This window comes from Nanorana parkeri, unplaced genomic scaffold, assembly GCF_000935625.1.
Source record: "Nanorana parkeri isolate BGI_ZX_2015 unplaced genomic scaffold, ASM93562v1 scaffold792, whole genome shotgun sequence".
Classification (NCBI taxonomy): domain Eukaryota; kingdom Metazoa; phylum Chordata; class Amphibia; order Anura; family Dicroglossidae; genus Nanorana; species Nanorana parkeri.
In genome coordinates, this window is record NW_017307060.1 from 714,548 (window position 1) to 727,592 (window position 13,045).

General features: G+C 39.6%; 1 protein-coding gene across 1 annotated transcript in view; it reads left to right on the forward strand.

Moving 5' to 3' along the window:
- The window catches only part of LOC108793937 (mucin-5AC-like), a 46,031-nt gene that overhangs the window by 4,599 nt on the left and 28,387 nt on the right, over positions 1 to 13,045 (forward strand). The window contains exons 5-6 of the mRNA XM_018564898.1: positions 4,791 to 4,917; positions 5,799 to 6,054. Of these exons, the coding sequence (XP_018420400.1) occupies positions 4,791 to 4,917; positions 5,799 to 6,054 (383 nt within the window). The remainder of the gene's footprint in view (positions 1 to 4,790; positions 4,918 to 5,798; positions 6,055 to 13,045) is intronic.

Here is a 13,045-nt window from a genome sequence, read left to right on the forward strand (position 1 = left end):
TATATATATATATATGTATCTATGTACTAATTGTATATTCAAAAATGGTATGCATATGGAAAATCTCAAAGGAAGGGAAGCAAGGGAAATCTCAACAAGTGAGGCAACATAAAAAGCTTGAGTGGCTTCAGTTTAACAAACAGTAAAGGAGGCCATAGATATGAGGTCATTTAAGCCCAGTCTGGTGATTTCAGAAATTCTCTAGTCTCACTGACTTTACCAGACTATGGCACATAATTGAAAATTTGGGTAACAACAATTTAAATATTTACAGTATAGCAGATCATAATTGTTTTCCCTGAGATAAACCAACAGCAAAGGTTTATGATCACACTCCCCCAGTAAATAAACATACATAGTCAAGAGATCCACAGGAACAGTGCTTTTGCTTTGAATCTGCCGTAAGGTAAACTGTTTCATGAATTTAGGTGCAACAGAGACCACTGAGCTTAACTTGCATGTTTAAATTAAGAAAATAATAAAAAAGAATAATAATAATAAAAAAAATAAAAAAAATAAAAAAAAAAATAAGAAAATAATACATTGTTAATCTGTATCTGTGGTCACAGCAGCAGAGATTAATCATCACTAAAGTGTTCCATGGTGCATGTAACCAAGTTCAAATTCAATTTAAATGCAAAGCAAATTATCTTGACAATGTCAGCACTTTCTTGACAGTGTTTAAAAGCAAAAGACAGGATTGAACACCCATACACTAAAACACAACCAGCTTAAGCAGTTCAAGTACAAAAAAACAAAACATCTAACAGGATCAAAAAACCTGCTTAGCCCTTGAACTGCACAGCCTATTACCGAGCCCAAATAAGTAAGCCAATGTCATCTAATTTAATCATATCATAAAAAAGCCCATCTACAGTAGACTATGATTCCACAATACAAATCTGTGAGTCTAGGTTTGAATCATATTATTTCATACAATATCCATAAATTGTGGAATGATGGAGCTACATTGCTAACAAGTGCCACCCTACACAAACATATAGGAGAATTACAATCAGATCAATATCAAATATGTCTATGCTACAATGCCCAGGAGGCGAATGAGACATATTACGTTCCCTGAGGAGAGTAGGCATAAGATTAATATCATGTTTCATATCTATCAAATTGTGATTTTATACTATGCATTAATAAGTTGGCTGTTGGATTTCAACGCATGGTTATATGTAAATATTAATACTGTTAAAAAAAGTAGCAATGAGGAAGGTTCTGCTGAAATATCATAAACACTCCTACATCACACCCCTCAGCTCTCTGTTGTGGGTGAGGATGTACTCAGTGCCTTTGGCAGCAGTGGATTTTGGGACTGCCACTGTCACACCAAGAACTCCTTGATGACATAGACCCCCTTTATCCCTGGACCATAGCTCCTGCAGACCATTGATAGCCAATACTCACCAGACTGATGCCGCCGATGGACCCCACAAAAAGTACCCCCCAATCTCCCTTTCTCTGCTATTCCTTAGCATACTCCCATGCCCTTTGAAATGATGACCTTTATCACTAACACCCGTCCCCACCCCCCTGCACACACATACAGACACACACAACTATATACGGTCTATATGCATGCTCACGCTATATCATACACACACATATATTTCACAATGGGAAAGAAAAGGATCATGCACCCTGGGATTATGTGTGTCCCCCAAGGCAAAATGGAGGCTGTATGATATAAACGTTATAAATAAAAAGAGGTGAAAATGCACTGAAGGACTAACCACTCTAAAATGGTGAAAAACATAAATTACCAACTACTCACATTACAGAAATTGTTTTCATTTTCAATTTTTTTGAACACCACAATTACAAAATGCTTTCTACTTCCACTACTATTACTTATAGACCATAGAAACAAATCTAAAATACCAAAAATAAAAAGACAAGAAAAAAGGACAAAATTACAAAAACCATCAATATCATTCATGAATGGCTTATTATAAAGCTACAGCAAATTTTAGCTTTCAAAGTATTTTATTAATTTTCCAAAGTACAATAAAACAATAAAATAGCACATGATGCACAATCAGTATAGCATACAATTGCATTACAGTTTCTTCCACATTAGCATAGTCAAGTAGTAGGAGGGGATCACTAGAGGCCATACACACAATATATAATAGTTCTGTACAACAGAACATATCTATCCACCTATTCTTGCCAATTTATCCCCCATCACCAAAATCTAAAATCAGAACAGTCTGAGAGGAATATCTGGCCTAGGGATCCGCCTATGTCTGAAGCAAACATTTGTTATGATCTTCTCCATATCCATATCAATAGAAGACTTTCTGTCCAACATCTATGTACTAAACGGCTCACATGTGCGAGCATAAAGAAAAAAAAAACAGACAAAAAGAGGAAAAGGAAATAGATACTAGAGGAAGCAGAACAGCTTAAGAGTCCGAAAAGAGTAGCTCCATCCCCGACCAAATAGCCCAACATCTACTTAAACCTTAAACATAGTCCCCAGAGAAAAATTCCAGAAAAGTTGTACAATGAAAATTACCCGGTTTCCAGCACCCCTGTATATAACAACCAGGGGGTCCAGGTCAATTCAAAACTTTTTTTATTATCTTGGAGGATGCTGTGAAGTTTCTCATGGACCATAATCCACGACATTTTTTGTTTGACCAAGTGGAATGGAATTGTTGGTGTTTTCCAAGCCCTAGCTATGGTTATTTTGGCTGCCAACAGAAAGAAAGTAATTAATTTATCCAAAGCTTTAGACAGTCCTGGAATAGGGCAATTCAGCAACACATATTGGGGATCTCGTGGGACTCTCACCCCAGTAACCCCTAAATATTAGAGCATAAACCCCTAAATATTAGAGCATAAAGCATAAAAAAGCTCTCAATTTGGGGCATTCCCACCATATCTGATATATTGTGCCCGAGTGTGCACATCCCCTAAAACAATGAGGAGAAACCTCTGGGTATATTCTCGCTAGTCTGGCAGGAACCATATACCACCTAGATAAAACCTTATAATTAGCTTCTATTAGTGAAATATTAAGTAAACCTGATGACACACTGGAACAACATTGATGCCAGACCTCCAGAGGAATAACCTTTTCCAGGTCTTGTTCCCAAGCTAACATATAGGGTAATTTACTTTCAAAATCTACGAGGAGGGAATAGAGCAGCGAAACTCCCCCCCCTCTGGCCCCCGGCTCCAAGACACCACTGTTCGTAGGTTTTTCTAAAGGGAGACATCACGTTAGGTGTTTTCAAAGAACCTAAAAAGTGTAAAAATTGTCTGTAATGAAAGTATTCCAAAGATGGCATGTGCAAAGCCTCCCGACAGTAGGTCAAAGTAAGTGGCTTGAGACCTTTAAAGAATTGTGCTATGCAGTACAGACCTTTGTCTTGCCACCAATGGAACGCTCCAGGAGAGCTACAGCAAATTTTAAGCATAAACTGTCACTAGGTGGGGACCCAAATCTGCTAAAGGAATTCCAGTGGTAGGATATAGTGTAACACTAATAAAGATCTCCTCATGAGTAAATTATGTATGGTCTAGGGCTGTGGTTCTCAACTGGTGGGTCGTGACCCAAAAGTGGGTCATGCCCCATGTTTAGTGGGTCTCCGCATGCCTTCCACTGCACTAGGTGAGCGCAGAACTGTCAGCTCTCGTGCCGAGCAGCCATTCAAAATGTGCTTCCTGGCACTGAGTGCCAGCTTGAGGTGGGGTGGACTGGGGGTATGGCTGCAAGGGAGCTCCATCCATACATCCATTGCTTACAGCTCCCTCGTGTGACCTGGGTGACATCACATTCTGGCTTCCAGCACCTCTACAGGGAGTGCAAGGGAGCTGTACAAGCAATGCAAACTACCACGCAATCACACCTACTGTTAATTTTGGTGTGGGAGGTGCATTGTGTTGCCATTCATTTGAATGGCACACCAAACACAACTCCCACCCACAGTTTGATCTCTTGCACCGAATATGCGGTACCGCAATGTCGTGCGTTCCAGTGTGGTGCGACTTGGGTCACGACTTAATGATGAAGGACAAATGTGGGTCCTGAGGCTTTACAGGTTGAGAACCACTGGTCTAGGGCACCTACAAAATCTTGGTCCAAATGTCATGATAGCATCCTGGGTATTTCTTTTTGTGGGATAGCAATTAGGTGCCCCAAATATTGGCACATGTCATTGCTGATACAGCCATACACAATAATACATAATGTTGATAGCATACTCTGAGCAGTCTCTGCATTACTGTAGAACAGTTTGAAATGATCATGAAAAGCTCTGATTGCTTACTTTCCTTACAGAAAAATGGTAATGTATAACTCATGACCCACTATAAAAAAAAAAGTCAGTGGGTTATATCTAATTGAGTTTTCCAGAGCGTGATTCAATCTATTTGTGTAAAGAATTGTCTGGAGGTCTGCAAATTCAAAATTAAAAAAAAGATGGTTTAGGACTGATAAAAGTAATTCACTTATGTATTTCAGCTACTACTTCATTATAAACTGTAAGAGTTAATTTATTGAGCATGGGGCTCCACCTTATTTGTATTTTTTGTTAATAGTTTTTTTGTTTTTTTCTGGAATTTGTTTATTTGGATGATCAGTAAAAAAAAAATTCAAAAAGAAAATGTATTGTAGTTGTTTTCTATTTATCATTTTACCTTGCTTCATTTAAAGATGTTGTCTGCAGTGTGTGGTCAGTCCTTCGGCCCTTTCTGCTCTTGTTGTTTTAATTTCATTTCAATGACTTATACTCTATAATAAGTGATGTATGTTGTGTGTTCTCTAGAACTGTATGTCAGATACCTGTAGCTGTACAGATAGCGAGGAGTGCATGTGTGCTGCCCTCTCGTCTTACACCTTTGCATGTGCTAAAAAAGAAGTCTTTGTCACGGGCTGGAGAGACAATGTGTGCAGTAAGTATTATACTCTTATCACATAATTTTTATTTAAAATTCTGTCACACAAAATGTATCTATCGTGATTTTTGTAGTTCTAATTAAACCATTTCTAAACACAGCATTGCATTTCAGCCTCCTTCTTAGATACCTAAAAACAAGTTCCCCTTTAAAACGTTTTTAAAGGGGAACTTTACACTTTTCTTACAATGACTTCAAAGGCACCTTTTGAGATGTTTAGTAATGACAATCCACAAACATATACTTATAGATAATTGCAGGCTTTTTTTATTTGCATATCCCAATTTTTTTTCCCTTCCCATTCTTCTTACAATGGCCATTTTTACAAAGGGCAGATTATTCCATCTACCTTTACTTCCTGGATCTGTGGCATATGTGACTAGAACATGTGACTGCACACATTATCTCCGGGGAGAAAAAATGCCTTTCCCTGAGATTTTCCAGCAATGCACTGCTGATGTATACGAACAGACCGCACTATCCAGAGAATTCCAATACCGCAGACTTTATTAAAATTCACAGCAAATCCAGTATATCAGTGAAAAAGTGTATAAAGCTACAAATGCCAGCACTGCACACCCCCAACCAACTACAACCTCTCACATGTTTCACCCAAAGGCTTATTCCCAACAATCACCAAAAAGATCCTAAAGTTAGGATTTAGAAACACATGCTGTGTGTTTACATTAGAGGAGTGGTAGGCTTATGACACAATAGAAAATACCAGGAAAAAACTAAGGTTTCAATGCCTCTGTTTAAGCTTTGAGGGTAAACTTCTCTGAAATATTCACAGTATAGCTTCAAACCTAAGTGTAAACTTGCATATGAATGTGTAGCTTAATTGTATTATCACCTATTCTATCCATTGATTCTTACAGAAAAATACATGCAGGCCTGCAAAGAATCCCAGGTATACCGCTATCATGTCAATCAGCCCCAGCCTACATGTCGATCCCTAAGTGAGGCAGATTCTACAAGAAACACTAAGCTTGTTCCTGTAGAAGGCTGTGTGTGTCGTGATGGCACCTATATGAACGACAATGGAGAATGTGTAAAGGCCAGTTCCTGCCCCTGTTACTACCAAGGCAATGTCATTCAGTCTGGAGAAATTTTTGAGGAAAATGGAGTTGCTTGGTAAGAATTTAATTTTAAATTATAGATATATATTTAGAGAGATTTAAAATAGAATTATGGCCTCTTGTTGAAAAATATATTTACTGTATATGTGCTACAGCACTTTAATAAACAGTAAGTGCATCTGCTCTTATAGTTTCCTCCTATTCCCCATGTACAGTCCCACAAAAGCATGTTTAACCTGCCAGTGAAATCCACCTCATACAGTAGTTTTTGTGTGTGGTAATAATACTGAATGGCTCCTGAATTAAGAGCAGAATCACCACTCCCATGTAGGCTGTGCCTGCTTGCACTACAATGGAATGCGAAAATGATGCAGGTGGCATGGCTATCTGCATTCTCATTGCTGATTCACAATCCTGTAGCTTGTCCGTCAGCACCTGACCACACCTAGTCCTGCCCACTGCTTTCTGGACTGAGAGCTCTGTTACAGAAACCCTCCCACTGTGGGCTGCAGTGCCTTGTAGGGGGAGCATGTGAAGCAGAAAAAATAGGATTTGGCTCAGTCAGGGAATGTAAAGATTTTTTTTAGTTTACTTTATGATGCTTGTTCATCACATAGTACTTGGATTAGGACTTCTTTAGATCATGCATGAGTCTTTAGTTGTGCCTTTTTGCAGACAGAATGTTGATAGGATACAGTAAATATTTTATGTGGAAACATACCAAGCTCAGAAATGTCTTAAATAGCAAAGAATCTAAGTAGAAGCTATAGCTCAGTCAGTATAAGGCATAACAACTGAAACATGTTTTAGTACTACACACTAAGAATTTAGGGAATGAACAAGGCGTAAAGCGTATTTCCACTTTTGCAGTCAAATTTTAGAAAACCCCTCTAAACGTTTGTTATGTGTTCCTATTCACACAGTATGCTAAAAAAAAATGTAAATGAACTCCAGGAAAACGTTTTTCTAAACCCTTGCAGTGGGTCTACCCCCACACTGCGAGGGTTAAGTACTCATTTTTGTCTAGGTTTAAAAAGAACAAAGCTATACTCACATGAAGCTCAGAGCCGGCCAGCTGTCACAGCGCTCTCTCCAGCCTGTCTCCTCCGCTGCAGCAATGGAATCTTCCTTAGCATCCCCACATACATTATACTTTACATTGTGTATAGATGTGATGATTTATGGGACCTTAGACCGCTGCAAAGCAGAAGGAGAGAGGCTCTAGGGGCTGGTCTAAGAACAAGCCAGCTCAGAGCTTGGGTTGAGTATATATACATATATATATATTTTTTAAAACCAAGAATAAAATGAACACATAACCCCTGCAGTGAGTGGTAACTCTACTGCAAATGTTTAAAAAAATCCTGAAGTTCTTCTTTAAAAAATATTTCTAACACATTAGATGTTTTGTTGTAGCAGGCAACATGGCTGAATCCAGGTTTATTTCAGCAGCCTCACAGAGATCTGAATGCAGAAGCCAGGGTTGTAATCCAAATTAATACAAATTATAATTAAATCACTCAGCATAGCACAGATAGGGTTAACCAAACCCTCACACCTCACAGTCCCTCCTAACTTTGCAAAGAAAGAGAAGCCAGTAGAAATTTTAACCCTTAAGAAGCCAAGGAACTCTAACCCAAGTTAAAGCAATTTAAACTGCAAGAAGCAATATGTAAACTTTTTCAACGTATTCCTATGTAAATGGGAATATACAACAAATATAAAATATGTGTTATCCCAAATTGTCTGCAAAAGTGGAAATATACTTTAACCTGACCACAAGGAATTATTCTTGTCTATCAGGACTATCAAACCCATGCACAATCATCCTATAAGGTGACCCTTACATCCACTGGACAAGCCATGGTAACTGAGATGCTTATAGAGTTGTGCAACAGATTCTTCCATCTAGACTTAACTGTGTGGATGGAGTAATCTCCACCTGGGCCAATCTGTTGCACTTTTTCCATCTGACCACAGAAAATCTGCAGATAAATTGTAAGATGTATGGCCACCTTTAGGCCCCATTCACACTGAGCGACAGGAAAATCGCGCGATTTTGAGCGATATTGCGTGATGAGCGATATTGAGCGACTTGTTGCACGATTTTTGCAGCGATATCGCTCATATTTCCACGCGATATCGCTCTATGTAGCTTCTCCAATCCATTTCAATGGAGCTGTTCACATCTCGTCGTTCAATATCGCTCAATATCGCTTGTAGCTCGTCGCTGGTAGCTTGTCGCTCCTACATGACCCTTTTTCGAGCGATTTCGAGCGATTTTGCTCCTGATTGCATACAGCCCAATAGGAAAAAGTCAAGTCGCTCAATATCGCTCAATATCGCTCGTCGCGCAATATCGCTCAAAATCGCGCGATTTTCATGTCGCTCAGTGTGAATGGGGCCTTAGGCAGGCCAGGGGCGGTCTATGGCCACTTAATTCAGAATCCACCTAACTATTTTATAAGATGCAAGGCTTTCTCATTCTTGGAGATGCTCAGTCGAATGAAGTTTGGTTTGCAGATTTAGTGGAAAGTGCACAGTTTATTAGACATGTGCACTGCCAAAAAATTAGTTTAGTTTCGTTTCGTTTTAAATTCGGATTTGTGTTATTTCGTTTTTCAGGATTCGGGTGTGAAAGTCAATTCGGATTCGGAATTCGGATTCGGACGAAATTCGGTAGCGTTAGTACGAACGTTCGTTTCGTTTTCTGTTCTTATTCGTTTCTTATTCGTTTCGTTCGTTCGTTTGCAGCAAAAGTGACATTTGAGGGGGAAAAAATATTTTTCTCCTTCTCTAATGTCACTTTGCTCCAACGAACGAAACGAATAAGAAACGAATACGAAACGAATAAGAACAGAAAACGAAACGAACGTTCGTACTAACGCTACCGAATTTCGGAAATGGAAATTCGGATTCGTTTGCATTCGTTATGTCTGTAATTCGGAATTCGGATACATCCGAATGTCCGAATTTCCGAAAATTCGTCCGAATTTCGATTCGGAACGAAACGAATCGCACATGTCTACAGTTTATTAGCTGCCACAATTCATGACACTTACCAACATTGAGATCTAACATTTTAATAAAGACATGTAGACCTTCCACTTTATGTGACTGATTTCTACTGTAGGGTTGAATAATAACTCATATAATTAAAATGTGTATGTGGCTTTATACCTACAGTACCTGTGACAAAGGCCAGCTAAACTGTATGGGCAGTGACTTAACTGTGTGGATGGAGTAATCTCCACCTGGGCCAATCTGTTGCACTTTTTCCATCTGACCACAGAAAATCTGCAGATAAATTGTAAGATGTATGGCCACCTTTAGGCCCCATTCACACTGAGCGACAGGAAAATCGCGCGATTTTGAGCGATATTGCGTGATGAGCGATATTGAGCGACTTGTTGCACGATTTTTGCAGCGATATCGCTCATATTTCCACGCGATATCGCTCTATGTAGCTTCTCCAATCCATTTCAATGGAGCTGTTCACATCTCGTCGTTCAATATCGCTCAATATCGCTTGTAGCTCGTCGCTGGTAGCTTGTCGCTCCTACATGACCCTTTTTCGAGCGATTTCGAGCGATTTTGCTCCTGATTGCATACAGCCCAATAGGAAAAAGTCAAGTCGCTCAATATCGCTCAATATCGCTCGTCGCGCAATATCGCTCAAAATCGCGCGATTTTCATGTCGCTCAGTGTGAATGGGGCCTTAGGCAGGCCAGGGGCGGTCTATGGCCACTTAATTCAGAATCCACCTAACTATTTTATAAGATGCAAGGCTTTCTCATTCTTGGAGATGCTCAGTCGAATGAAGTTTGGTTTGCAGATTTAGTGGAAAGTGCACAGTTTATTAGACATGTGCACTGCCAAAAAATTAGTTTAGTTTCGTTTCGTTTTAAATTCGGATTTGTGTTATTTCGTTTTTCAGGATTCGGGTGTGAAAGTCAATTCGGATTCGGAATTCGGATTCGGACGAAATTCGGTAGCGTTAGTACGAACGTTCGTTTCGTTTTCTGTTCTTATTCGTTTCTTATTCGTTTCGTTCGTTCGTTTGCAGCAAAAGTGACATTTGAGGGGGAAAAAATATTTTTCTCCTTCTCTAATGTCACTTTGCTCCAACGAACAAAACGAATAAGAAACGAATACGAAACGAATAAGAACAGAAAACGAAACGAACGTTCGTACTAACGCTACCGAATTTCGGAAATGGAAATTCGGATTCGTTTGCATTCGTTATGTCTGTAATTCGGAATTCGGATACATCCGAATGTCCGAATTTCCGAAAATTCGTCCGAATTTCGATTCGGAACGAAACGAATCGCACATGTCTACAGTTTATTAGCTGCCACAATTCATGACACTTACCAACATTGAGATCTAACATTTTAATAAAGACATGTAGACCTTCCACTTTATGTGACTGATTTCTACTGTAGGGTTGAATAATAACTCATATAATTAAAATGTGTATGTGGCTTTATACCTACAGTACCTGTGACAAAGGCCAGCTAAACTGTATGGGCAGTGTCAGGAAAATACCAGGTAATTTTATATCACATGCTCCTTGTCATTAAGGGTTTGGTCATACCAAAAGCATTGGGTTGTTTTGCCAAATGCAGTCTTAACACAAGAACAAGGCAATTTGCCTTATTTTCTATGGTTTCAATTTGCACCAATGTTCTTGCATTTTTGTGTAAGCTGAGTTAGAGCTAAAGCTCCCAAATCATCACTAAGCATGAGCTTTGCAGATTGAAGAAATAAACAGTAGGTCTGATTAGCAGTGTGCATGCTTCCACATAGAGAACAGGCCAAGGGTGCTTTTCTGCAGCATGCTGGCAGACCCTTACCTACTCAAGCTGCTTTCTAAAGTGTTCACAACTGCAAAACTTTCAACACCTGTTTATGCACCTTATTATTTATAACAGGCATTAGGGACGAGGTTCATGTTTGCTGCTGAGTTGGGGTTGCGGCAAACTTTGCATTTTGGTCATTCACCAAAATGGAGAACTTAAAGAAGACTCCAGACAAAAGTGTTCCTAACCCATGCAGTGGGGCTACCCGCGCACTTGAAGAGTTAACTGCATTTTTGTCTAGGTGCTAAAAGAAGGGGGGAAAAAAGGTGTACTCACCCGAATCACCAAGCTGGCTGCCTGTTTCTCCGGTCACTGTAGCCTCTCTCCTACTATACTGCAGCACTGGAATGTTTCTCAATGTCCTCACATGTATATACTGTGCATAAAACGTAATGGTTTATGGGACTTTAGACTGCTGCAGCGGAGTGAGCGAAAGGGTCCATGGACCAGTCTCAGGTGAATATAGTTTTTACTTTTTGAACTTAGACAAAAATGGGCATTTAACCCTTGCAGTGCGGGGATAGCCCAACTGCAAGGGTTAAGAGTTTTGCTTTATGGACAATTTTGCCAGCCACTAGGAGTGAACCCGACCTCCTGCAGGAAAGTAAAACATTTAGCAGCGGTATTACTATCACTGCTAAATATAATAGCTTTCCATCAGGCAGGTTGTTAGGTAGTCATCAGTCACTGGTGTCCTAACAAACTATGAGTCATCCTGCCTGACTCAATCAGTTGTCAGCCAGGTTGAAAAAGTTTAAATAAATATGGGGTTTTATTTAATAGGGTTTCCCCTATATTCCATAACAAGCCCTTCAGGTTTGGTATGGATTGTAAAGAGGACTCCAAGCAAAAAGAAAAAAAAAAACAACGTGGCGTCCCCATCAAATAAAACTCAATAACTGTCAATAACTTACAGTACTTTACATTGATATCAGTTCCTGCCCTCAAGATGCTAAAGGTCCCTATTACACATACTACATCAAGACAGGAAATAATTAGCCTACCAGCATGTTGTTGGAGTATGGGAGGAAACATACATTGCCTCTTGCAATTAATCTTACTTACTTGGCTGAAATCAGCTCATTGCACAATCTTGATATGCCTTGGTGCCAGGTGAATTAACTTTCGAGTACATACTTGGTAATTATGTCTTCCTGGGCCAAACCTAGCCTATATGGCCAAACCCAGAAGAAGACCAAGCGAAGCTGTTGGCACTGGAGAGGAAGCTCACTGATGTTTCATCTCTGAATTGGAGGTATGTATAGTTCCATTTTAAAAGATAAATAAAGTCAAACTTTTTTTGGGGGGCTAAACCTTTCTTTTGGATCACAGGAGTAAATTAACTAATGTACTTTTGAGACCCAAATTCAGCAAATAGGGGGTTTAGCCCACCATCAGCTGAAAGCATGGAGTCCTGCCTCAGTTGAGAAGAATCCCAACAACATTGTCTGGTTCTCTCCAGCCTGTCTGACTAACAGCTGCATATGGCCAGAGCCAACTGTGTTCACCTCCTCCCCAGCCTGTAGCTGCAGCCCACCCTGGAGGAATATTGATGAGAGGAAATCCCTGCAGGGTGGGTGACTGACAATAAATGCTCTGCGCTGGGAACAGAGGCTGAGAGCTGACTGATCAGAGGTCATGTTATCAGTCAACTCTTGAGTCTTATAGCAAGCATGGGACAGCTGCCTGCAGCATACCACATTGGCTCCAAGTATATTTTACTCTCCCCATATGTGTTCTTTAAGTTAAGTGTTAAAGAATGAGCAATGGGAGAGCTAAAATACATCAGCCTAAGGGTTATTTTATGGTTAGGTATCAGGAAGTACACTTTTGTACGCATTTGTTCACAGTGCCAAATCCCTGCACCACAAACTACCAACTCTCAATGCTACAAACCAACTTATTGATAAAAAGCTTACAGAAGTTCTACCGCTTTACCACTATACAAAACCGAAAACGTGGTGTACTGGAGTTTCACTTTAATGTTATGCCTATTATAAGGACTGTTTTGTTATTCATTTTTTTTCAAAGGCATTCTAATTAATATATTTTATGATCGCTATTTCACCATGCTGATCTTATGGATTAACTTTAATTTCTTTTCATTACTAGTTTGCAGCCACCCTTTGATTTATCTTAATTGCTCCACTGCACCAATGGGAAGTAAAGGAGTGGAGTGTCAGA